This window comes from Gracilinanus agilis, chromosome 4 (genome assembly GCF_016433145.1).
Source record: "Gracilinanus agilis isolate LMUSP501 chromosome 4, AgileGrace, whole genome shotgun sequence".
Classification (NCBI taxonomy): Eukaryota; Metazoa; Chordata; class Mammalia; order Didelphimorphia; family Didelphidae; genus Gracilinanus; species Gracilinanus agilis.
This window is the reverse complement of record NC_058133.1, coordinates 63271982-63298943: the sequence shown is the minus strand read 5'-3', so window position 1 is coordinate 63298943 and position 26962 is coordinate 63271982. Positions and strand designations below refer to the sequence as shown.

At 37.9% G+C, this 26962-nt stretch overlaps 1 protein-coding gene across 1 annotated transcript in view; it reads left to right on the top strand.

Annotated features, from left to right (window-relative positions):
• F5 (coagulation factor V) overlaps positions 1–26962 on the top strand; it is an 87018-nt gene that overhangs the window by 29164 nt on the left and 30892 nt on the right. The window contains 8 exon segments of the mRNA XM_044674876.1: positions 734–908; positions 2309–2408; positions 4661–4872; positions 11941–12091; positions 13427–13639; positions 16282–18036; positions 18106–18967; positions 25092–25288. Coding sequence (XP_044530811.1) covers positions 734–908; positions 2309–2408; positions 4661–4872; positions 11941–12091; positions 13427–13639; positions 16282–18036; positions 18106–18967; positions 25092–25288 — 3665 coding nt within the window.

Genomic DNA, 26962 nt, shown 5'->3' with positions numbered 1-26962 from the left:
GAATGCTTGTTTCAGTTACAAAAGTATATCAGTACAAGATGACATAGGTGTGTGACACCTAGGATATAGAGAAAAGGTTTCTCTTTGACTCTCCCAAATTAATCTGCCTTTCCTCACCATTTCCCTAAACTCACTTCAATCAGCATTGGGTTGGGCAGAAATTAAAGATTGTTGTGATGGAATCTGAAGTGGACTTGGTTACAACAAAGGTCCAAATACTATAGTAAGTGCTTTCTACAAATATTATCTCATCCATCCTCACAACAGCCCTATGAGGTAGGGGCTATTATCATCCCCTTGTAATGGTTCAGGAAACTGAGGTGGACAGAGATTAAGTGACTTGCCTAGGGTCATGCAGCTAGTAAGTGTCTGAGCCTGGATTTTAACTCAGGCTTTCCTAACTCCAGACCCAGCACTCTATCCATTCTACCACCAGCTGTTCCATGCTCTACTTAGTCCATTTTAATCCAAGATATAGCAACCTTTTGCTCCCTTAAACACCTTGGGGCAGGTAATGATGAAATGGATCATCACTTCTTTTATTCATGGCAACCCCACTAGAGGGCCAGAACACTCCCATGAGACTCCTCATCATACAATATAAGATTATTCCCAAGCTCTCTTGCACTTCCATTCTCTAGAACCTTTTCCACCACCACTAATAATGAGCTAGAGTTTCAATGAAAGGAAGAACTAAACTTAATCTTATTTATGATTCTCTTTTTTATTTTAGAAAATATAAATTTTGGCACACCAATTTGGGAAACCAAATTGGAACACGTTATAAGAAGGTTGTCTACAAACAGTACCAAGATGGATCTTTCACTAAACGCGTGGAAAGTAGTGATCCCCAAGAAACTGGTATCTTGGGACCAATCATTAGGGCCCAAGTCAGAGATACCCTCAAAGTAAGTAAGTCATGGTGGAACACAGATAGAAGAATAGTTGATAAGAGTATCTGCTCTGTTTGTTTGTTTTTAAACTGTAGGTCAAACTCATTTTGAACACTATTTGTTTTGTAAATAGTGAAAGGAAAAGAAAAGGTATGCATTTTTTTTTCTTTTCCTCTTCTCTACAATCTTTTCTTTTTTAAACCCTTACCTTCTATCTTAGAATCAATTATGTATATATAACCAATAAAACAAAAGAGCTATAAGGGCTAAGCAATGGCTGGGAGGGGGTTAAGTGACTTGCCCAGGGTCAAACAGCTAGAGAGTAGCTGAGGTCAGATTTGAACCCAGGATCTCCCATCTCTAGACCTGGCTCTCAATCCAACTGAGCCACCTTGCTGTTCCCTTCTTTACTGTCTTAATAGCATAAACAATGCTAACATGGGCAGTCTAGGACTGATCTCTGCCCATGTCCTACCTGTGAAGATGCTTTCAGAAATATAGGAGAGAATATCTTTTTCAAGTAGCCTTTGAGATAGAAGACTGAGAAGACTCTACAGCAGGGGTTCTTAGCCACTTTGTATCACTGACCCCTGAGGAAGTTTGATGAAGCTTCTGGACCTCTTCTCAGAATTTTATTTTTAGATGCATAAAATAAAATACATAAGATGAGAAAGGAAACCAAATATGTTGAAATGGCTATCAAAATATTTTTAAAAAGGAAAAAGAACCCATGATAGGCTTAGATCATAGCTCCTCTCTTATCCTCTGATCTCAGAGCTCTCTGACCTTTTCTCTATCTTTGACTGGGAATATAATGGTGGAGGATTGAGGGGACCAGACAGAACTTATTGCTTAGAGAGAACTAAGAAGAGAGGCTGGACCAGAGACATGCTAGATGGAGTCAGCTCATATGGATTTGTGAGTGCCAACTGTCAAATTTTCAGGGTAACCATTTATACTTTGGAAATCAGCAAATACTACAAATCAAGGCTTGATTTATTGTTTTGTTGATTGCCTAGACTTAAGAAAATGAGGAGGAAAATATTAACAATTCAGGTTAAATTTAAAGTGTTTCATATGTACATTTTCCCTATGAGAGATGGTTGTCAAAAATACTAGAATATCCCTGAGATGAACTTATAGTTAGTTAAGAGCAACTGGAGCAAATTTAGAACAGTTTTCCTTTCATCCATAAGGAAGAGTTGTAGATTCTCAGATGCCCCAGTGAGGAACAACCCAGGTAATCATGAAAAACTAGCATTTAGATAATGGGTATTATTGCCCTCTCCCCCACAGTCTACACATGAGGGTAGACTTTCACAAGTCATTTTAATTGAATGGTATTAGACCTAGTGGACTTAATTACTGAACTTGTGGTTTTTGTGTGTGTGTGTGTTTTTTCCCCGCCTTGATAGATTGTATTCAAAAACATGGCCAGCCGTCCCTACAGTATTTATCCTCACGGAGTAACACTTACCACAGCTGAAGAAACAACTACCAATTTTTCTACTTCAGGTTTGTCCCTCTCTTCACAAGTGTTAGATGAAACTGCTTCCTGTCTTCTAATATATCAACAAAGTAGTTTTTCTACTGATTTCTTATAGAAATAGTACAGTCAACACTCTCACGCAGTACTGAAGATAAGAAGAATCCCAGACCAGTGTGGTATAGTAGGGGAAGTGCAGATTTGGCATTAAAAGATCTGGGGTTCCAATCTCTGCTCTGTCACCCGCTTGATTTGGGGTTAAGTTAGCCTCTCTAACCTTCTAATTCCTCATCTTCACAATGCGAGAGATTGGACTAGATGTGGATCTCTAAGATGTGGATCTCTAAGATTGGACCAGAGCGTGGATCTCTAAGATCCACTCCAGGGCTAAATCTATGATCCTATGATTTCCCAACACCTAGAAGGATCAGGTAAATCATTATACAGAACTGTGTCTTTTTCTTGTTGTCTTAGCAACCCCTAGTGGATGACCACACTAAAACAACTGCATAATTATGCCACTCAAATGAGATTCCAAATCCTTTTGTCACAGACATGAGAATGACTATCTCAGTGCTTTCCCAGGGGTTGGATAACAATGGAGTACTGTAGACAAGTATCATGGGGATGAGAACAATGGAAGAAATTAATTTGAGCTTCAACCTATCCATTTATTAGCTAAGTATCATAAACAAGTTTCAGGGCAGTTAGCAGCATTGAAGTCAGGAGAATTTGAGGACAAATCTGGCCTCAGACACTTACTAGCTGAATGTCCCTGAGCAAGTCACTTACCCCTGTTTGCCTCAGTTTCTTCATCTGTAAAATGAACCGGAGAAGGAAATGGCAAACCACTCCAGTATCTAGGCCAATAAAACCCCAAATGGGTTAAGAAAGTTGGACACAACTGAAATGACTCAACAACAAACAATAACAAAACATGAACAAGTATTTAATCTCTATGATGCCAAAATATCTTCTTCTTTTGTAAAATACTCTAGCAGCCTTAAAGTCGCATCAGTAAGGATGAGTTTTCCTTGTTGATTATCACAACATCCACCTGGCTTCTTGTATTATATTGAGTTTGAATTCTTTTGGAGTTAGTGAAGCATAGTGGAATGATGACTGTTGGGGCTTGGAGTTAGAAAACTTGTTTTCATATCCTGCTGCTAACTCTGGGGAGCTGTGAGTTTTGAGCAAGTCAATTTACCTTTGAATATCTCAGAATATGATTTACACACTAGGTAATAGACAGGCATAATATCAGAGCTAAAGCAGTAGCAGGAATTCCCATATCAAGAGTACCCAACATTGAGGAAATCATTGGTTCCATTGGTATATAATAATGGCTAGCATTTAGAGCTGGCATAGCACTTTAAGGCTTTTTACAAACATTGCCTCATTTTATCCTCACAAGAACCACAGGGTTAGGAAAATGAAGCATACAGAAGTTAAAGTGACTTATCCAGGGTCACATAGCTAATTAAGTATCTGAGAATAGTCTTGAATTCAGGTCTTCCTGACACCAGATCTAGTACTCTCCCATCTACCTAGCTGTCTATATTTGCATATTTACCAAATGGCAATCCATCTTCAAAATGAAATTAATAATACTTGTAATACTTGCCTGAAAATATTTCACAAGAATAAACTAAAATAATGTATATAATTAACTTAGGTCTATTATATATATATGTATGTACATGCATACATATATATATCAGATTTTATTATGATGTCACATGTGATAGAGTGGATTTTTTTCTGGCTATTAAGTGTGTTTGTCTCTTTGCCAGAATGGGTCTTTGGACTTGAAAATTCCTATCCCTTTATTTTATTTTATTTTTTAAACCTTTACCTTCTGTCTTGGAGCCAATACTGTTTATTGGCTCCAAGACAGAAGAGTGGTAAGGGTAGGCAATGGGGGTCAAGTGACTTGCCCAGGGTCACACAGCAGGGAAGTGTCTGAGGTCAGATTTAAACCTAGGACCTCCCATCTCTAGGCCTGGCTCTCAATCCACTGAGCTACCCAGTTGTCCCCCTTTATTTTTGATTGGTTGACAATTAAAGAAACTGAGGGCTCAAGGATATCTAAGAACCAAATTCCGCACTAATCATTTAATGCCGACTTGGTCTTCCTATTTGGAAAAGAGCTGATATTGATCCAGGTCTCATGGTATCAGAACACTTTCCCTTCCTTTCCCCTTGTAGCCTGGCCCAATAGAATTCTGCCTATGAAATCATTTTCGAAATGAAAATTTATTACAAATAAACTTTCCTTTAGACAATAACACTCTGATTAGAGCTGTCCAACCAGGAGAAATTTATACTTATAAGTGGAACATTCTGGAGTCTGATGAACCTGCGGGAAATGATGCTCAGTGCTTAACAAGACCATATTATAGTATCGTGGACATCCAAAGGGACATTGCTTCCGGCCTAATTGGGCTACTCTTGATTTGTAAAAGCAGAACTTTGAACAACCGCGGTGTACAGGTATGTATCCCGACATTCATTATCCTTACCCTTTCTTACAAAATCTGCAGTTTGAACTGGAAAGGGTTTGGTTCTGGGTACTTCCTCTTGCTATATAAATTTTCTTTTTGGCTATTCCTTTCTAATCTCTGACTCCAAATCCAGGTTTTGTGACATGCTATCAGGTTTTATTCTGGATATGAGGGAAGGAAATTAGAGCAATGGTAACATTAACAGATAGAAATAATTTGTAGAAAAGTTGAACAGATTCTCTAGTCTAGGTTACCCATAATAGAAGTAATTGCTCTGTTTTTCAACATGATTGTTTTCTGAATGTACTTTATTTTACTAAATAATTCTCAGGCTTGGCAAACTCAAATTGCTCCTGAATGAATGGAATGGCATTTAAATTCTTGTTATGTGCCAATCACTATGCTAAATATTGAAGAAATGAATAGAAAATAGAAACAGATCTCAGTGTCAGAGACTGCACATTCTAAATGGGAATTTTTGTTGTTATTCATTCGTTTCAGTTATGTCTGATTCTTCATGACCCCATTTGAAGTTCTATTGGCAGAGATACTTAAATACCTTGCCATTTCCTTCTCCATCTCATTTTACAGATAAGCAAACTGAGGCAAATAGAGTGAAGTGACTTGCCCAGAGCCACACAAATATGAACTTAGGTCTTCCTGATTCCAAGTCCAGCACTCTATCCATTGGGCCACCTAGTTACCTATTAAGACAGAAAGACAAAAACTTAAATACAAGCCTCAGACATTTATTATCTGTGTAACTGTAAGCAAATCAACAAATCCATTTGTCTCATTTTCCTCATCTATAAAATTGGAATAATAATAGCACTTACTTCACAGGGTTGCTGTGAGGCTGAAATGAAGTAATATCTATAAAGTGTTTAGCACTGTGCCTGGCATATGAGACATTTAATAAATGTTTATTCCCTTAGAGAGTACTTTCCAGACATGGAAAATGATGAAAACAGAAGCAAAGAGACTGGAAAGAGGATGAGAGCAAGGTCCGGGAAGCAGAATAGTTTGGGGGAACATAGAATATATGAAAAAGAGTAGCATAAGACAGGCTGGACATGCCTAATGGAATCAAACTATGAAGGATCTTGAATGCCAAAAAATATATATTCCATTTAGTAAGCAATAAGGAACTATGAGAGATTTAAAGTGAAACAGATGTGGCATCATACCAAGCAATAGTGTACAAAATAGATAAATTTGTGCTAGGAGGACTAGCTAAGAGGCTGTTGTTCATTTGTTTCAGTTGTGTATGACTCTTCATGACCCAGTTTAGGGTTTTCTTGGCAAAGATACTGGAGTGGTCTCATTTCCTTCTCCAGCTCATTTTACAGATGAGGAAAATGAGACCAAAAGGGTTAAGTAATTCTCCCAGAGTCACATAGCTAGTAAGTGTCTGAGGCTAGATTTGAACTCAGATCTTCCTGACTTCCACTGTACCAACTAGGTGCTCAGTAGGCTATTACAATAGTCTAGACATGAAAACAGATGAGGGCTTAACCTAGGGTGATTCCAGTGGGAGAGGCTGGATTTGAACTATATTGAGGAGGTACAAAAATGATAGCCAGTTATGTAGCAAGACTCAGGTAAGAGTCACAGATTATTCTAGGATAATGGACTTAAGGAAACTGGTTGGATGGTAGTCTTATCAATAAACATGAGGTCAGGTGAACAGGTTTGGGGAAAAGATGATTTCTTTGGGGTCAATTGTGTTGAATTTGCAGAATTGTTGAAACATACAGTCAGAAATATCTAGCAGATGGTTGGAAATACATGATTAAATCCAGGAGGATGCTGACTGACATTTAATAATGAGATCAAAAGCAGGACAGTCTTTTAAGTTTAATCTGCATTAACATTTTCTCCATCAATTTGTTAAGTCAAGACTATCAACAAAACAGTAAATCAAGTCCTGATTTGTAGCTCTTGACAATTTCCCAGTTGTAAATGCTCTCGCTCTGAAAATGTATAGCTTAGTTTGAGCTGCCTCCAATACAGTCCTGAAAAGCTCTATGGAAAGATTGGAAGACATCTGCATTCTAGTATCACTCAAGTCAAAGGAAGGGATGAGATCACCAAAGGAGAGGGCAGAGAGAAAAAATGAAGAATTTTTAGGGCAAAAATGAAGGGGAATCACTGTGTTTAAGAGTGAACAAGATTTAAAAAGCCAACAAAAGAGACAGAAGATGCAGTCAGAGACGTAGGGAGGGGAGGACATGGAGGAAATCCCACCTATGATGTCAGTTGCTACAAAAATATCAAAAATAATAAAAATAAGAGGAAATCAATAATACTGGTTCTGGTGATATGAAAGGTATGAAGTAGCCTTGGAGACAAGTGCTTCTATGGAATGGTGGGGCCAGAAGTACAATTTCAGGGAGAAGAGTTGACATGGTAGAATGGAAAAGTGTTGCAATTGAAGTCAGGAGGAACTTGCGGTCAATACCTGCCTCGTATACATATAGTTTTGTGATCATAGGCAAGTCACTTAATCTATCATCAATAGAAGGAAGCTTTTATGCTCACTGCAGAGTGTTTTTATAAAGAGTGATGGAAAGAACCTAAGTCAATTTCTTTGCTTTTCAAATTTTAAAGGAAGGAAGGAACCATTTATTAAGCACCTACACATAGTGTGCCAGGCACTATACTAAGTGATTTACTTCATTTATTCCTTATAACAATCTAGTGAATTAGGTCCTTTTATGATCCTCATTTTAGACCTGAGGAAACTGAGGCAGACAGAGGTTAAGTGACTTTCCAGCTGAAGCCAGATTTGAATTTATGTGTTCCTGACTCCAAACTCAGTGTTCTGTCCTTTACATTGCCTACCTGTCTTATTACAGGCTATATAAATATTAAATATTATTATTATTATTATTGCTACTATTCTTTCTTAGAGTTTAGGCATCGAAGGGAAGTATGCCACAAGTTGAAGGGTAGTGTAATGTTGGAGGGTTTAGGGAATGGAATTAGATGTTTTATTATAGGCCAGAATCAGAAGTACAACTGTTTTGGGAAGGCCAATCAAGCCCAGTGCAGGCAGAGCCAGACACTAAGATGAGTCACACAGACTAATCGGATATTAAATAAAAGTTGGTTTAATTAACAAGTGAAAGATTAGAAAGGATTTGGATAAACTTAATCTCTAATTCCAACTACCTAGGCCCCTCCAGATCTAAATATCTCTACACAGAGATTTCTTCAGAGTGATTTTCCTACTCTACTTCTCTCCTCACTACATAAAACCAAATTCCTATACTTGGCTAAACTAACACTAAACCCCTCTTTGATGATTTTAAGGAAAGAGTTTGTGTAAGTCTGACAGGGCCCAAAGAAGGTCCAAGATCCAAAAAGATCTAGGTTGGGTCTCACAATCAGATGCCAGATGTCTCAGGATCACTGCAGGAACTCAGCAGATAATAACCAGCCAACAGGGAAGCAAGATAACAGAGCAGCAGGTAGGATGGGAAGATAAGGTATGAAAAAGGCACAGCGAAATAGCCAGACTCCTCAGGTCAAAACCCCAGAGAGAAAGACCCAACTCAAGGCCCAACTGTCTTTTAGTAACAGCTCAGCTACCCCTGCAGAATTCCAGAACCTTTCACTCTGTTGCCCCATGTTTCTGCCCTCTGCAAACTTACACACTTTCCTCCTTAACTTAACTTTTCTTATAACAGTAGTAAAATCATTTTTTAAAATTTAAGATAGTTGATATTTAAACATGATTATAGGCAAAGAGAGAAGAAATTAAGGCTGGATGAGTGAATCATTGAGTCATAGAATATCAGGCATGGAAGAACTCTCAGAAGCCATCAAATCCAACCCAGACCTTTTTTACAACATACACAAGAGCTAGTCATCCAGTCTTTTTGCCTGAAGATTTCCTGTGAGAAAGAAACCTACTCTTTCCTAAGGTTGCACATCAAACTTTTGACTAGTTAAAATTGCCATCATTTCCTCCATTGCCAGTGTAATATACTACTTACATCTCTTAGGTATCATTGCCATATTTGCCATTTTTATTCTTATCTTTTCCATCCAAAGATCATTCTCCTTGACAGAGAAATAAAAAAAACAAAATAATATTGAGTAGTTCTGCCATCTCTCAGCCACTCTTATCATTTTCAATTTCACTCTGAGCAGTGAGTGAATATCCAAACCTATAATTGGCAATTCTGGATCTTGGGACTAGCACAACAAAAAGCATCTATGGGCAAGCAGCACAAAAGTCATCCTTAAAACAACATTAAAAAAATAAGGGTCATTGATGTCTTTTGTTATTTATGTCACCATCATTTCCCTCAGTATCCTTCTCCCTCCCTCTCCCAGAGAGCCATTCCATATAACAAAAAGTATTATTAAGATTAAAAGAAAAAGGAAAAAAATGATCAGAACTGATCAATACACTGAAAAAGCTAAAAAAAAGTGAAATGTGCAATACCTATGAACCTTCCATAGGTGAGATGTAGAATATCCTCTCCTTTCTCTTCAAAACAACTTTCTTTGACTAGTTCAATTGAATGGGATGGGAAAGTAGGAGAAAACAAATTAAGACTTTAAGAGAAACAGAAGATTGGAAAAGGCTTTCTGAGTGATTTCAATCAGATAGACTCAATTTTCTAAGTATAGTAGGAGGCAAAATCATTCTGCTTAGATAAGGAGGCAAGGTGAAATTGAGGGGGGTAACGAAATAGAGAGGAAAAAAATTTAAATAGTAGCTATGGAGACTAAAGCCAGTAAGAGATAAGGGAATGGATGTTTGGGTTGCCAAGCTAGGTGGATGCCTATGCCTGGGCTAGATACTGAGGATAAAAATACAAAAATAAAATAGTTTCTGCCTTAAGAAAGCTTACATTCTATCAGGGGAAATAGTGGAAATAGTGCATGCATATATAATAAATACAAAATATACACAAAATTTTAAAAGGATTTATGATTGAGGGAGGAGACACTGGCAGGTAAGCGTATCAGTAAAGGTCTCATGTAGAAGGTGGCACTTGAAATGGCCTTTGAAGAAAGATAGGAATCGTAAGGGGTAGGAATAAGAAAGGAATACATTTCAGGCATGGGGCAATAGCCTGTGCAAAAGCACAGAGATGAAATGTCATGTGTGAGAGATAACAAATAGGATAGTTTACCTGAATTGTTGCATGGGCGAAGAAAGAGTAATGCATGTCTAGAAGTAGACTGGAGTCAGATTTAGAAGGGTTCTTAATGCCAAACTAAAAAGGTTTGTTTTTATCTTATTTTAGAGGCAAATAGGGAACTACTTGAACTTTAAAATGATATGATCAGAGGGCAGCTAGGTGGCTCGGTGGATTAACAGCTAGACCTAGAGTAAAGGAGTCCTGGGTTCAAATCTGACCTCAGATACTTCTTAGCTATGTGACCCTGGACAAGTCACTTAACTTCTTTTGCCTGGCAGAAGGTTTTTTAAAAGTGATGTGATCAGACATATGCTTTGGGAATATCTCTTTGACAGACTAGAGGAAAGAGAGGACCTCAGGAATACTACTTAAGAAACTATAGAAATAGTCAAGGTCAGAGATGATGAAAACCTGAACTGGGGTAACAGCTATGTGAGTAGGGAGAAAAGTATCCAGGCAAAAGATTCTGGATAGGAAGAACTGACAAGACTTGGCCACTAATTGAGTATGAAGGGTGAAGGAGTGTGAGGAGTCAGTGATGACTCTAAGCTTTTGAACCAAGATGACTGGAGGCATGGTTGTGCCTTCAGCATAGATAGGAAGAAGGGTTGGTTTAGGGAAAATATAATGAGTTCTGTTTTGGATATGTTGTGCTTGAGAAGCTTATGGGACATCTAGGTAGAAATGCGTTATGAGAGGCTGGGTCAGAGGGTAACTTAGAAATCATCTAAGTCAATACCTAAATATTGAGATGAAGAAATTGAACCTTAATGGGTTTGCATGTTGTCTAAGGTCACACAGGTAAATCAAAAAGTCAGTAAAAGAGTTGGAATCCAAACTCAAGTCTTCTTGAGTTTATTGCTTTTTTTTTACTATGCCACTCTTTTTGGTTTCCTCTATAATTGATTCAGCGTGATTTAAAGATTTGTTCTCCTGAAATATTTGGCAGCTCATAATTTAGAGGAGGAAGTTATAGTCGTCTGAGAGGCAAATACAGCCAACCTTCAATTATTCACCCAAATAGAATAATCTAGTGACCTAGATGTTCTAGAGTTTCCAGAAATGACATTGGTGAAATGAGAACTTGTCTTAGTAATTATCATTCAATTGTTTCTGTCTTGATAACTCTTCTCAATCTTGTTTGGGGTTTTCTTAGCAAAGACATTGATGTTGTTTGCCATTTCCTTCTCTAACTCATTTTACAGATGAAAGAATTGAGGCACACAAAGTTATGTGACTTGCCCAGGGTCACACAGGTAGTGTCTGAGGCTGGATTTGAATTCTGATCCTTGTCCCTGCAGGCCCAGTACTCTATGCATTATGACACCTAGCTATCTGTCTTAGAAGAATGTGCATCATTTTCAGTCTTTGGAAAACAAAACATGTAAAGTAAATGTTTACCAGGAATGTGCTGGTAAATGTTTAACAACCTGACTCTTGTTGAAAACAGAATAGACTTTTAAGTTTAATTTGCATTATTAACATTTTCGCTATCCCTTTTTAAAGACTAAACAATCAATAAAGCAATAAATCAAGCCTCTAATAAGAAGCTTTCCTAAGCTGAGCCATTCAAGTTAGTTCCAGCAAACCCCTGACTACCACTTTGCTATTTTGTTTGTTTTTTCCACTACTGCAAATGGGATATTTAAATCAGAGTAAACTGAGGTTGAATTTAGTGCAGTTTTTTTAAAAGGATTTGATATCCTAAATAATAAATAATTGTTAATGAATTAACAAACACTTAAGTAAGACTAAATTTAAGAGCTCTCTACTTCCCCAAGAGTTCTGCTATATTTGGTCTTTTCTAAAAACTCAGTTTTGCATCATGGAACTATTTGAAAGGTAAAGAATAGAAAAATGAACATTTTGTGAAAAATGCAATTTTTGTTTCTTAGAGGACAGCAGATTCTGAGCAACAAGCTGTGTTTGCCGTATTTGATGAAAACAAAAGCTGGTACATTGAAGAAAATATCAACAAATTTTGTGAAAACCCCTCTTCTGTGAAAAGGGATGATCCCAGGTTTTATGAGTCAAACATCAAGAGCAGTAAGTAAAAACTCTTCCCCATTCCCATTCTGCGTGTCTCTCCTGGGATGAATATGTATGTAATCTTGTCTATAAACATGCATGAGATGACTTGTAAAATTTGCTTCTAGTCCTAGAATTATGATAATTTAAAAAAAACAAAGGTATCATTATAGCAGTCTGATTGTGACAAGGAATATTCATTGTCCTTAGAAGATTGACTAACTAGAGTCCCAAAGACTGTCCTGTTGGCTGCTGTGGTGATCACCACACAGTTGCTAATTTCATTTGGAGTGAAATTTTTTTCCTATCATTTGTTCATGCATTTTCAGATAACCAAAGAGACAAACTGGGATTATTAGGGCTTTGTCATATGGGATAGAGAGTAGAAGTTAGAGATCAGACATTGACTTTTCATGTACTTTTATCATTGAATTTTAATTTGTTCATATAAATATCTTGGCTGTAGTCCTTGAAGAAGCTGTTGTCCCTCAAAGAGAAGCTTCTTTTTGCACATCTATAAATCAGATTCCTTCTTGTGAGAGATAATTATTATTTAGCATAGATATAATCTGCACCTTTACCACAACTATTAAAAAGTAAAGATTGCAATGACCTATGAAAATTCAAGCATATACCAAGGATAGGTAAAAATAATACCAGGGAAGGCAAGAGACCTGACTTTTTTCTTTAATGATTACAATTGAAAATTAAAGAATAGTACCTTAATTAGGAAATGTGTTAATTGGTCTTCCTCTGTTTTATACACTACCCCCTGCTGAATCACCTAATCATTTAATCTAGTATAATTCTTATATTATTGTGCTTTCCCCCCTCTGGATTACAATTAGACAATATTGTTCACTCTCTCCTTTAGTATATTTGAAGGATTTTAAAGGCAGAACACCTATCAAAAAGTCTTGAATAGAATAGGTGCTAAGAAAGCAAGGGGATGGACAAAGTGATTTTTACATTGCTCTAAATCCTACAATAATAATTTTATGATCTTGAGTTTTCATTCAATAAATAAAGAAAATAATATTTTCTTCTGTTTTCTTCAGCTCAGTTCAATGTCGAAAATGCAGTTCATTTGGGAAGTTTAATTGAGGCTCCTCATCTTGCTCCTCTCTCTTCTCCTCTTCTATTTCTACCCCATCCTCCTTTTTTATTCCTCCCCCCGCCCCACCCCCAGTTGAAGTGATCCTTAATAATAGATATTTCTGTGTTAGTGGTATTGATTTGAGAAAGAGTAGCAGCACTAGGACTTAATTGTTTCTGTGTAATTAGATCAAAGCCCCTTCAGAGGTGCAGTGTTGGTCAGGAGCCTGGTGTTTTAACTGACTCGGTTTCTTTTAGCAATAAATGGCTTTTTGCCCGAGAGTATACGAACCCTGGGATTTTGTTATGACGACACTGTCCAGTGGCACTTCTGCAGTGTGGGCACCCAGGATGACATTTTGACTCTTCACTTAACTGGCCATTCATTCTTATATGGAAAAAGACATGAGGATGTCCTGACTCTCTTCCCTATGAGTGGAGAATCTGTGACTGTCACAATGGATAATGTTGGTGAGTAGCTTGAGTATCTAGGAAGAACCTTTGTGCTTTCTGTGTTATCTACTCTCTGCAAAGCTTACTTTATTACTAATGAAATGCTCTTTAGTCTTTTGGTCCCTAGAAATACTTCCACTGGATGCTATTGCTTATACATCCAATTAAAAAAACAAACAACCTTTTCTTTCAATTTAGAACAATGGTTCCCAAACTTTTTTGGCCTAATGCCCCCTTTCCAGAAAAAAATATTACTTAGCGCCCCCTGGAAATTATGAAACTATTTATTGAACTCAGAATAGAATGTAATACAAAAAAAGCATGGCCATCACCACCTCCCTGGATCACTACAACACCCACCAGGGGGCGGTAACACCCACTCTGGGAATCACTGATTTAGAATCAATACCAAGTATTGATTCCAAGACAGAAGAGCAGTAAGGGCTAGGAAATTGGAATTAAGTGACTTGTTCAGGGTCACACAACTAGGAAGTGTCTGAGACTGCATTTGAACCCAGGATCTCCTGTCTCCACTAAGCCACCTAGCTGCTCCTTTAAAATGACTATTTTAGATAACTGCTGTTTTCTTAAGGACCTTGTCAGAATCCATGAAATCCTGGCACAGACAGCCCTTAAGGATATTGGAGTGGTTTAAAGGCAATGTCCTCAGTGGTTAAGCATTCACTGATGCTAGCCACATTTTTTTATCTCTGCCCTCCTCCCCACCCCCTTAGAGATGAAGAGATTCTTGGGCAAAAAATAGCATTAGCCAGTTTCTCATTTTGTCCTCAAAATATTTAGAGATATTATTATTGAGTCATTTCAGTTGTGCCCAACTCTTTGTGACCCCATTTCGGGTTTTCTTGGCAAAGATACTAGAACACTTTGCTATTTCTTCTCCAGTTCATTTTACAGATGAGGAAACTAGGCAAATAGGATGAAGTGACTTGCACAGGGTCACACATCTGAGCCTGGATTTGACATCAGGTCTTCCTGACTCTAGGCCCAGTGCTCTATACATTGTGCCACCTAACAGTAATTACTATTATTATAGTTGAGGAAACTAAAGGAGAAAGATGTTAAGGGACTTGTTCAGGGTCCAATAGCTAAGCAGTGTTTGAGGGCAGATTTGAACTCAGGTTTTCCTGGGTCCATGTCTATTGTTCTATACACTGTGCCATCTAGCTTCATGGCCACAATCATTTTTTTTTTGCAGTGCAGGGATTGTGGGAGCTCCTTGGACTGATTTCTCACAAGTGGGACTCTTCTGTGCTTCAAATATGGTCTCAATCACTTTCTAGTTGTGAATCTCTGACCAAGTCACTTAACCTTTCTAGCCTCAATTTCTTTATCAATAAAATGAAAAAGAGAAGGAAAAGGCAAACTATCTCACTAAGAAAGCTCCAAATGGAGTCACAAAAAGTTGGATGTGCCTGAAAAGCAACAAAACATTTCTTTTTCATCAATATTGACAAGACCAGCCCTTAAATTCTTTGGCTTCATTTATCTCTTCCAGAATTATATATGGAATCATAGCTATAGAGGGAGGGAACAACTTTTTATGTTTGAGAATTTCCCTTTTTTCAACATGGACCTGTACTTTTCTATAATTAAAGTCACATTTCACAAATGTGGAGATGCTCTTCTTTCATGAGGTGAGCCTTGAACAGGTCTAAGTTCTGCTCAATAGCTAAATTTTTGGGAAATATTAATTCCTATTCTGATAATTTACTGTGTTGTGCAGGTGACCCGGGTTTCTGGAAGGCTCTTAAAGGGAATCATAAACTCTAACATGTCTCTCAAACTGGAAAGACTTTTTAGACAGATGCCATAATGAACTGTCTGTTGTTTGAGAGCCATCTTACCTAAGAGGAGCTATCACCAGGATATTGGCAAACAGGTCATAATGGCCTGGCATCCTAATTCTGGCATAGAATGTTTGCAAGCAGTATTGGTAAAAGTTGTACCCATATGGATGAAATCAAGGACTTATGTAACATTAGAATTGATTGGATTGGCTATCATGTTACTTCTGAGAAGTTCAAAAAAACCTTTGGTCCATTAGAATTTTTTACTACTTAACTTGATTTCCACTCTTACCAATCACACCCCCAGTCCTATTTCTACACACTCTTTTACTATTCCCCATCTTCTTAGCCTAAGAAAGAAAAAGAGACACATTGAATCATAGAACACAGTTGACCTTGGAGGCAGAAGGATATTGGTTCAAGTCTTGTGCCTAACAGATATTGGCCAAGTGACTTTATGGTCCAAGCAGATAGGTGAAAAGCAGGTGCTAATCTGCATTGGTAGAGGGGGTTTCCTCAATGAAATTCTTATACCACTGAAATTGTGGTTTATTTGATCAAATTAACTTGAAAAATGATTGGTGAACTTAGTCTAGAAGGTTGCTAATCCCTTCCTATCTCCGCCCTGGCACACACTCCTAAAAAATGAAAAAAAGCACCACCTAATAAGACAAATTGCTAAATATACTTAGGCCATTTCTTCACAATGGCTAATATATGTATGAAAACGGAAAGCATTCAGTCAAATATCTGTTTTCAAGAATAATTTTGGTTTAGTTTCATTTTATTTTGTTTTTAACCAGATTCAACATCTCTTTATTGGACCAATAGTTTTCTATTCTGTTTTTGTAGGAACTTGGATGCTGACTTCTATAAGTTCTAACCGGAGGAGTCAACACCTCAGACTGCGATTCAGGGATGTTAAATGTATACGGGATTATGAGTATGGATACAATGAAATTCAATTTTATGATGATGTGGAAAAGGTTGTCACAGAGAAGAATAAAATCACTAACAAAAACATGCCTGCTCCAGTGGAATATAAATTGGAAGATGATAGTGATTACCAGGAAGGACTGGCTTTTCAGTTGGGCCTTAGATCATTTAAAAATTCATCAGGACCCCAGAAGGGGGATGAACTCCTCAATCTGACTGCTTTGCTTCTGGAGGAAATTTCTGACATGATACCTCCAAATGTGAATGCATCTTTGGATGCCTATCAGCTTTCCCTGAAAGACCCTGGTGGCATTCCCAAACCTCAAGCCAATCTTCCTTATTTAGTAGGCACAACAACTGGTCCTCACCTGGAGAACATCACCACTACCACTACACAACACTCCATTGCATTACACCCTGTAGACTCCATTCTGAAGAATCCTAGGTCCCATTCTGAAGAACTTGTCAAGGAGGACATGCATTCAGATGCAATGGGGACAGCCTTGTCTCCTCTTGGTGCAGAAGAATTCCAGAGCCAAGAAGATGCCAAAAAAGGAACCAGTCAGGCCAATGAGGAGACTTCCAAAGTTACCACTACCCCAGCTAACCAACCTGAGACAGAAAGAAATATATCAGCACAAATCAGTCATACACAGGGAGAACTACCAATAGGCAATGTGAGGGAAAATTTAACTTCAGAACAGCCTCATCTTCAGAGGAATGACATTCACAACTCCAGAGCAGGAATACAAGATCTAGATGATCTGGTAGTTGTTAACCAGAAGAACCCACCACAGGTTTTGACTGGGAAATGGAATTTGGTTTCTGAAAAAGGGAGCTATGAAATCATCAAAGATTCAAATGAAGATGAGGTTGAAGATAAGCAGTTGAAGAGCTCCCAGGATGCCAGAACATCTTGGGGAGAAGGAATTCCTTCTGCTAATAGGCACAAACCTTTAAAAATAGGAAAGAACACAGTAAATGGTAGGTTCCGGAAATCACTTTTGATTAAGACTCGAAAAAGGAAAAGAGTCAATAAGTTTGTACACAATGTACCTATGTCCCCCAGAGGTTTCAGGCCTCTACAAGGAGGGTACAATTCCACATTGCCCCATAGAGGGTTCAATCATTCACTCTTACGCAATGAATCCATCAAGATGGATCATATAGACCTAGAACAAATATTCCCCATTTTAGACCTTGATCAGAATTTCTCCTCTGTGGACCTGGGTCAGAAAATTCCCCCTCCAGAATTTGGTAAGATAGCTTCTGATCCAAAATTCAATGAAACATTCTCTACTCTAGACTCTGTTCCTACATCCCATCCTGCAGATTTCTATCAAACATTATCCACTACAGATTTTGATCAAACATCTTCCCCTCCAGACCCTTATGAAACATCCTCCCCTCCAGCTCTTTTTCTTCAGACTCCTTTTTCTCCCTACCTTTATGAGACAACTCCCCCATCAAACTTCCATGAAGCTTCCTTCCCTCCAGATCTCAATGAGAGTCCTTCCCCTCCAAACTTCTATGACACATTTCTCCCTTCAGACCTCCATGAAGTAGCCTTCCCTCCAGATCTCAATGAAGGTTCTTCCCCTCCAAACTTCCAAGAGACAGCTCCCCCTCCAGACTTCTTTGAAGCATCCTTCCCTCCAGATCTCAATGAGAGTTCTTCCTCTCCAAACTTCTATGACACAATTCTCCTTTCAGACCTCCATGAAGCAGCCTTCCCTCCAGATCTCAATGAAAGTCCTTCCCCTCCAAACTTCCAAGAGACGACTCCCCCTCCAGACCTGCTAGATCTCAATAAGACTCCTTTCTCTTCAGACGTCTATGAGACAGCTACCTCCATGGGATTCTCTGAGTTATCTTACCCTTTAGTTCATGATCAGATATTTTCCCCTTCAGATCTCTATGAGGAATCTTCCTCTTCAGACCTTAGTGAGATGTCCTCCCCTCCCTTTCTTGACCAGGAACTCTTTCTTACTGACCTCTATCAAACATCATCTCTTCCATTTTTTGATCAGACATCTACCACTCCAGATCCTTATGAGATATACTCTTTTCCAGACCCTGATTGGATAGATTCTCCTCCGGACTTCTATCAGCCATCCTCCCCTTCAGATTTCAACCAGACTTCCTTTACTTTTGATCCAAATCAGACTAATTTCTTACCAGAGGCTGGTCAGATATTCCCTACTCCGGAACCCAGCGAAAACTTCCCTTCAAACCTTAGTCAGACACCCCTTTCTCCAGTCCTTGAATCCGTTGAGTCCCAATCACTTCCACCCAGAAACAATGATATACTGATACAAAGACAGATGACTTCAGCAATTATAGTGGGCCTTACCAAAGATGATGGGGATTATATTGAATATGATCCAGGGCAAGATGTCAAAAAAAGTGAAGATGAGTATGATTATGATTACTATGTACAGTATGATGACCCTTATCAAACAGATAGAAGGACAGATACCAGCTCACGCCGAAACCCTGACAACATTGCAGCACAGTATCTCCGAAGCCATAAAGGAAATAGAAAAAATTACTACATTGCAGCTGAGGAAGTACTTTGGGATTATTCGCAATTCTCAAAAAGGTTTGCAAAACTTTATTTTGTATCTTATACCTCTCCAATTCGTTGATGATGAAAGAACTACTTCTGATCTCAGTTAAAGGACTCTTATTCTTTCCAAAGACCAAGAAAGAGATTTTATTTGACTTACTATACATTCATAGGGTTAGAGTAAAGAATAATGACAGGGTGACCTGTTTGTTCTACTGATAATCACAAGAGTGCAAGGAAAGCCCTCACTCAGTACATTAAGTTGGCTTCCTGTGACAAAGCTATTGAAGGAAGGGTATAGGCAAGAGTTGCACAGTGGGGCAGTTAGATGGTTCAGTGGGTTGAGTCAGACCTGGAGGCAGGCAGTCCTGAGTTCAAATCTGGATTTAGACACTTCCTAGCTATGTGACCCTGGGCAAGTCACTTAACCCTCATTGCCTAGCCCTTACCATCCTTCTGCCTTGCAACAGATACTTAGTGTCAAATCTAAGACAGAAAATAAGGGTTTTTTTTAATTAAAAAAAAGTTGACAGTATGAAGAGCAACAAATGGGTTGCTATCAGTATTTTTGGAGGGAATACCCATGTCAGTGAAATGACAGTTTTATTGTCCAGTGTGGTCCTATTCAGTGGCAATATGAATTCAATTAAAAATACTTATGATACCAGTGACAGACATCAGGAGCACTAGTTCAATTTTTTAATATAAATTAAGTGTTAAAGCTCATAATTTTATAAGTTCACAAATCACTTTCCTCATAAATGTTCCGATTTTAAAACAAAGAAACTAAAATCCATTTTAGTTAAGTAATAGCTGACATTTATATAGGCCCTTAAATTTTGCAAACCACTTTGCATGCATTATTTCCTGGTATACAGCAACCTACTGATGTAGGTGTTAATATTATCTCCATTTCATAGATGAGAAAACTAAGTCTCAAAGGCCAGTCAGCAGGCATATAATAAGGGCTTACCATGTTCCAGGTTCCTTTCTAAGTGCTGGGGGTACAAAGAGAGCAAAAAGAGTCCCTGACCTCAAAGAACTCATTGTCTACTATGACTTGGCCAATGTCATACACATATTATATGTCTGAGTCAGGATTTAAACTCATGTCTTTCTGAGTCCAGGGCTTGTGTTCTGGCCACATACAGTTCTGTCTCACATTCAGAATAAGTACCACCTGTTGCACCACTGAAGTCCTAATAAGAATAACATCAAAGGAATTTAAGTAGTTTTGTTTACTGCTTAACTTGGATCTTCCCAGCTCTAAATCCTCTGCATTCAGAAAAGAACATCTCCTTCCTCAGGCTACTTGCTTGCCATGGAGTGCCATGGACCAATAACTGCCCTATAATACCTGTGATGAGTGTGGTGTCCTCCTGCACCCAACTCATAAGCAAGAAATTATCTAGGCTATTAGAGAAACCCAAGTGTTTCCTCCCAACCATTTTTATTTGAGGTGAGTGAATAGAAAGTTAGACTTGGGTTGGGTTTGTTGATTTGATTGGTATAGAGGTCTTTCAATGAGGAAAGTTCCACTACTGATGTAGATCTGTATCTCCTTTACAACTTAGAGTCTTAGAGAGCTACCTGGGGCTTGGAGAAGCTACATAAATCACCCAGGGTTACACAGCCAGTATCTGTCAGAGATAGGACTTGAAGTCAGGTCCTTTGGCTTCCTGACTCCAAGGCCAGATCTGTAGACATCACCCTAGGCTGCCTCATCTAGTTCCTATAACAACAGGGTTGTGGGAAAGAAGGGAAGGAAGTGAGAACCTTGATCAGATTTCAGATGTGTAGGACTTAATGTAGTCTGAATCGTTGGAATGACTAGTTGGTCATCTCTGAAGAGGGGCAGCCAAAAGCCTGGTAGAAATAGGCAGGGGTTGTCCATGGTCTGATCTCCTTTGGAGCCTGAAATTCCTGAATCAGCCTCATTTGTATGGTGGGTGTCTCCTGATGGCACAGATTGCAGATTTTACCTCAAAGGGCATCACTTAATAATTTTATCAATGTAGATATTCCTTTCACCAAATCATAATCCAGCTTCTTGGCTGTACCTTTCTTTATCTGTCTCAATAAATATGCTTTATAGTGTCAGTAATTATCATCAGTAAATCTAATATTTATTAAGCACCCATTATGTGCAAGGCATTGTGCTAAGTGTTAGGAACACAAAGAAAAAGCAAAAACAGTCATTGCCCTCAGGGAACTCACTTTTTTTTAAATTTAAACATTTATTAATATTCATTTTTAACATGGTTACATGATTCATGCTCTTACTTTCCCCTTCACACACCCCCGCAATCCCCCCACCCATGGCTGATGCACATTTCCACTGGTTTTGTCATGTGTCCTTGATCAAGACCTATTTCCAAATTGTAGATAGTTGCATTGGTGTGGTAGTTTCCAGTCTACATCCCCAATCATGTCCACCCCGACCCATGCGTTCAAGCAGTTGTTTTTCTTATATGTTTCCTCTCCTGCAGTCCTTTCTCTGAATGTGGGTAGCATTCTTTACCATAAATCCCTCAGAATTGTCCTGGGTCATTGCATTGCTGCTGGTACAGAAGTCCATTGCATTTGATTTTACCATAGTATATCAGTCTCTGTGTACAGTGTTCTTCTGGCTCTGCTCCTTTCACTCTGCATCAGTTCCTGGAGGTCTCTGCAGTTCGCCTGGAATTCCTCCAGTTTATTATTCCTTTTAGCACAATAATATTCCATCACCCACATATACCACAGTTTGTTCAGCCATTCCCCAATTGAAGGACATACCCTCCTTTTCCAGTTTTTTTTACCACCACAAAAAGCGCAGCTATAAATATTTTCGTACAAGTCTGTTTATTTATGATCTCTTTGGGGTACAAACTCAACAATGGTATGGCTAGATCAAAGGGCAGGCATTTTTTTATAGCCCTTTGAGCATGATTCCAAATTGCCATCCAGAATGGTTGGATCAGTTCACAGCTCCACCAGCAATGCATTAATGTCCCAATTTTGCCACATCCCCTCCAGCATTCATTACTCTCCCCTTCTTTTATTTTAGCCAATCTGCTAGGTGTGAGGTGATACCTCAGAGTTGTTTTGATTTGCATTTCTCTAATTATTAGAGATTTAGAACACTTTCTCATGTGCTTATTGATACTTTTGATTTCTTTACCTGAAAATTGCCTATTCATGTCTCTTGCCCATTTATCAATTGGGGAATGGCTTGATTTTTTTATACAATTGATTTAACTCCTTGTATACTTGAGTAATTAGACCCCTGTCAGAGTTTTTTGTTATAAAGATTTTTTCCCAATTTGTTGTTTCCCTTCTGATTTTGACTACATTGTTTTTGTTTGTACAAAAGCTTTTTAGTTTAATATAATCAAAACCATTTAATTTACATTTTGTAATTTTCTCTAACTCTTGCTTGGTTTTAAAGTCTTTCCTTTCCCAGAGATCTGACAAGTATACTATTCTGTGTTCACTTAACTTATTTATGGTTTCCCTCTTTATATTCAAGTCATTCACCCATTCTGAATTTACCTTGGTGTAGGGTGTGAGATGTTGATCTAAACCTAATCTCTCCCATATTGTTTTCCAAATTTCCCAGCAGTTTTTGTCAAATAAACTCAGTTTCTTTTTAACCCTTACTTTCTGTATTAGAATCCATACTAAATGTTGATTCTAAGATGGAAGAGCAGCAAGGGTTAGACAATTGGGGCTATATGACTTGCCCAGGGTCACACTTCTTCTAGGAAGTATCTGGGGTCTGATTGGAACCCGAGACCTCCCTATCTATCCACTGAGCTATCTAGCTGCCCCAGGAATCTCACTTTCAAAGGGGAAAAGGACAGATAATATGGAAATAAATAAGCATAAATTTTAAATAATACAAATTAGATAAAAATAATGAAGCTTTAAATAAATGCTAATTTGGGGACAGCTGGGTAGCTCAGTGGATTGCGAGTCAGGCCTAGGGACTGGAGGTCCTAGGTTCAAGTCTGGCCTCAGACACTTCCCAGCTGTGTGACCCTGGGCAAGTCACTTGACCCCCATTGCCCACCCTTACCACTCTTCTTCCTTGGAGCCAGTACACAGTATTGACTCCAAGATGGAAGGTAAGGGTTTAAAAATAAATAAACAAACAAACAAATAAATGCTCATTTCTGATATATAAATAAATATTATACACACACACATATACATGGAAGATAATCTCAGAAGACAAAGTGTTAGCATCTGAAGGGGGCTACAAAAGATATTCTCTAGAAAGTAGCATTTGAGCTGTCTTGAAGGAAACAGAGGTGGGGGTGGGGGGAAATGTGAAGAGAAAGTATACCTGCTAAGAGGAAAAGGCCATGCAAAGATACAAAGATGGTAGATGAAGAGTCAAGTGTAACAAACAGCACATGAAGAAACGTTCTAGTCTTGCTAGATTGTAGGGAGAAAAGAATGAAACAAAAATTGGAAAGATAGGAAGGGACCAGGTTGCAAAGCACTTTATATGCCAAACAGAGGTGTTCTTATTTGATACTGGAGGTAATAGGGAGCCAGTGGAGTTTATTGATTAGGAGGGTCAGTCTTGCACTTATGGAAAATGACCAGAAGCAGCGAGGTGGCTCATGTAATGCAAAGATGCAATGGATTGAAAGCCAGCCCTGGAGGACAAGGATCTTAGTTTCAAATTTGGCCTCAGATACTTCCTAGCTGTGTAACTCTGGGCAAGTTACTTAACCCCCATTGCCTAGCCCTTACTGCTCTTCTGCCTTGGAACCAATCCACAGTAATGATTCTAAGATAGAAGATAAGAGTTTATTGCTGGGGGGGTTTTGTGTGTGTGTGTTTTTAAAAGGAATATGACAGCTCTATGTAAGATGGATTAGTGTGCAGAGACCAGTGAAGCAAGAAGACCAATTAGAGGTCTATTGAGGTATAGACCAGGTGAGAGGTTAAGTGGAGAAACAAGGACATAAGGGAGAACTGTGGAGAGGAAAGAAATTACAAAATAAGTTCTCTGAAAAGGGTCTACCCAACATTCCTTTCCTCTAGGTCCTCCTTCTCTCCACCACCCAGCTCTGTTAGTTAGGAAATATTCACTTAATTCAAGTCGAATTTGACCTTTCTGAGATTTCTTCCCTTTCATCTTGCTTTCACTCTCTAGGGAAGGTTGAGATGGTGCTTGAACATTTCAGGAGGAGAAATAAAGGGGATAAAGGGGGAGATGAGTGGCTTCTTTTAAGGGTGAGAACCCTATTCTGCCAGAGACTTGAAATAAAGAGTCCACCAAAATCCAGCTTGTGCCTGAACAATGGAAGTGAGCTACTGTGCATTTGCTTGTTTTTCCCTAATATTGGATATACCTCTAAAATGAACTCTCTGAAAAATAAAAAAATTATATAGACAGAAATACACTGAAAAATAATAACTATGAGCTATGCTTAGGTTTTGTTGGTTTTTTCTACTTCCCAGAACAAATATAAAATTCTTTATTTGGTTTTATTTTTAGTCTTTACAAAGTGTTTGGAATTTTTTCCCATTTCTTTTCAGACACTCTTACTTTATTATCACAACAGCTATATGAGGTAGACCTCAATCTCAAAGAAATTTTAAATACCTTTTTTATCATGCAAAATATATTTCCATATTGGTCATTGTTGTAAGAGGACACTCATATAAAACCAAAACTCCAAAATAGACCATTAATAAACTGATGCTTTGATCTGCATCCATCTGACTCCCAGCAGTTCATTCTCTGGACGTGGATAGCATTCCCCATCATAAGTCTTTCAGGATTGTCCCAGATCATTGTATTGCTGAGAGTAGTCTAGTTTTCACAGATAATCATCGTACAATATTGCTGTCTCTATGTACAATGTGCTGGTTCTGCTTATTTTGCTCTGTATCAGTTCATGCAGATCTTTCTAGCTTTTTCTGAAATCATCCTGCTTATCACTTCTTATATGTGCTTAGGTTTTATATGTGCTGAATCAGATTTTTAAAAAGTATGTCTTATGTTCATATAAATTGATATGAGTATGTATTAGCTTGAGTCATCTGGAAAAATTCACGATTTTATAGAGTTCCGGAGGGAGTTAAATGAATGCAGTTTTTCTAATGTCTTCTCATCTTTTCTTCCTTATTATCTTTTCCTTTCCTAACTTATCAGCATGAGGCAAGATGATGATGCTGATAATATCAGAGGAAACACAGAGTATAAGAAAGTGATTTTTCGGCGCTATCTGGACGGTACCTTTTCAGTACCTGATCCTCGGGGAGAAAATGAAGAACATCTTGGTATCCTTGGTCCTATCATCAGGGCCGAGGTGGATGATGTGATCCAAGTAAGCCAATTTTAAAGCATTTCTGAGAGAGAAAGAGACATGTAGATAGATAGAGGACTAGACCTGGAGTCAGGGAGATTTGAGTTCAAATTTGGCCTTAGACACTTACTAGCTGTTTAACCTAGGGCAAGTCACTTAACCCTGTTTGCCTCAGTTTTCTCACCTGTAAAATGAGCCAGAGAAAGAAATGGCAAACCACTCCAGTATCTTTGCCAAGAAAACCCCAAATGGTGTCATATCATGAAGAATCAGAAATGACTAAAATGACTGAAGAACAAGAGAGGCAGAAAGAATAAGGTAATAAAGAAAGAAAAGAAGAAAGAATTCTTGAAGTACAGTCAGAAGACCTGAGTCTGAATGGCAACTCTGCCTATTGCTATCCATGTGAATCTGAGCCTCAGTTTTCTCATCTATAAAATAGATATAGTTACATTTTCTATTCTATTTTAACAGACTAGTGTGAGGTAAGCATAATATAAGTGTGAATTATTAGTATTAGGGTTAGAGGAGATTCTGAAAGTATATGATAGTTGCAAAGTCAAAGTAAGAAGAGATGTTGCCCATGATTTATCAAGGTTCATGTGGGCTGAGGAAAAGAACAGTTGGCTTGGAATTGGAAGGCCTAGCTTTGAGTTTTGCCTCTAAACAATGAACAATTATATGTTATAAACAAGTCACTTAATCTTCACCAAGCCTTAGCTTCCTTATCTGTAAAATGAGGTCAGAAATAATAATGATAGGGATAGGAATTGGGCCTTTGATTTCATTGGTACAGGGTACTCAAAGGAGAAGAAACTTCCTCCACCAATGTAAGTCCCTGCCTTCTCTGTAACTTTCAGTCTTAATTGTCTGGAGCAGTGATGGGCAAACTTTTTAAAGAGGAGTCAAAGGAAAGGAAAGGCTCCTCTGTCAGTCTGTTTCTAAGGCAACTCTTTCGAAGTTACATTATATTGTACCCTACTCATTGTATTCGTCAGATTAGGAATAATGTCATGCAGCTGGTCAGAACATTTCAGGGGGCCACATCTGGCCCACAGGCCATAATTTACCCATCACTTGTCTAGAGCATAGGGAAGTTAAGCAACTTGTCCAGGGTCTTACAACTAGTGTATTTTAGAGGCAAGACTTGAACTCAGGCCTTCCTGCCTCTGAGGGTACCTCTCCATACACTATGTCAAGCTATCTATATAATATAATATTACATAGCATAATACAATGTCAAATACCATAATATAAAATATAACATAACATAATATAATAAAATATTGAATGGCACAATATATTATGATGCAATATACTATGTAATACTATGATACAATATAACATAACATATATAATAAAAATAATATAGCCTAATCTAACCTAACCTAACCTTATAATATATAGGATAGGATATAACATAATATAATATGATATATAATATGATATAATATATAACATAACATGACATAACATAATAATATAATATAATATAACGTAACGTAACGTAACAACATAACATAACATAACATAACAATATAAATAATATAATATGATATAATTGATATGATATGATATGATATGATATGATATGATATGATATGATATGATATGATATGATATGATATGATATGATATAATATAATATAATATAATATAATATAATATAATATAATATAATATAATATAATATAATATAATATAATATAATATAATA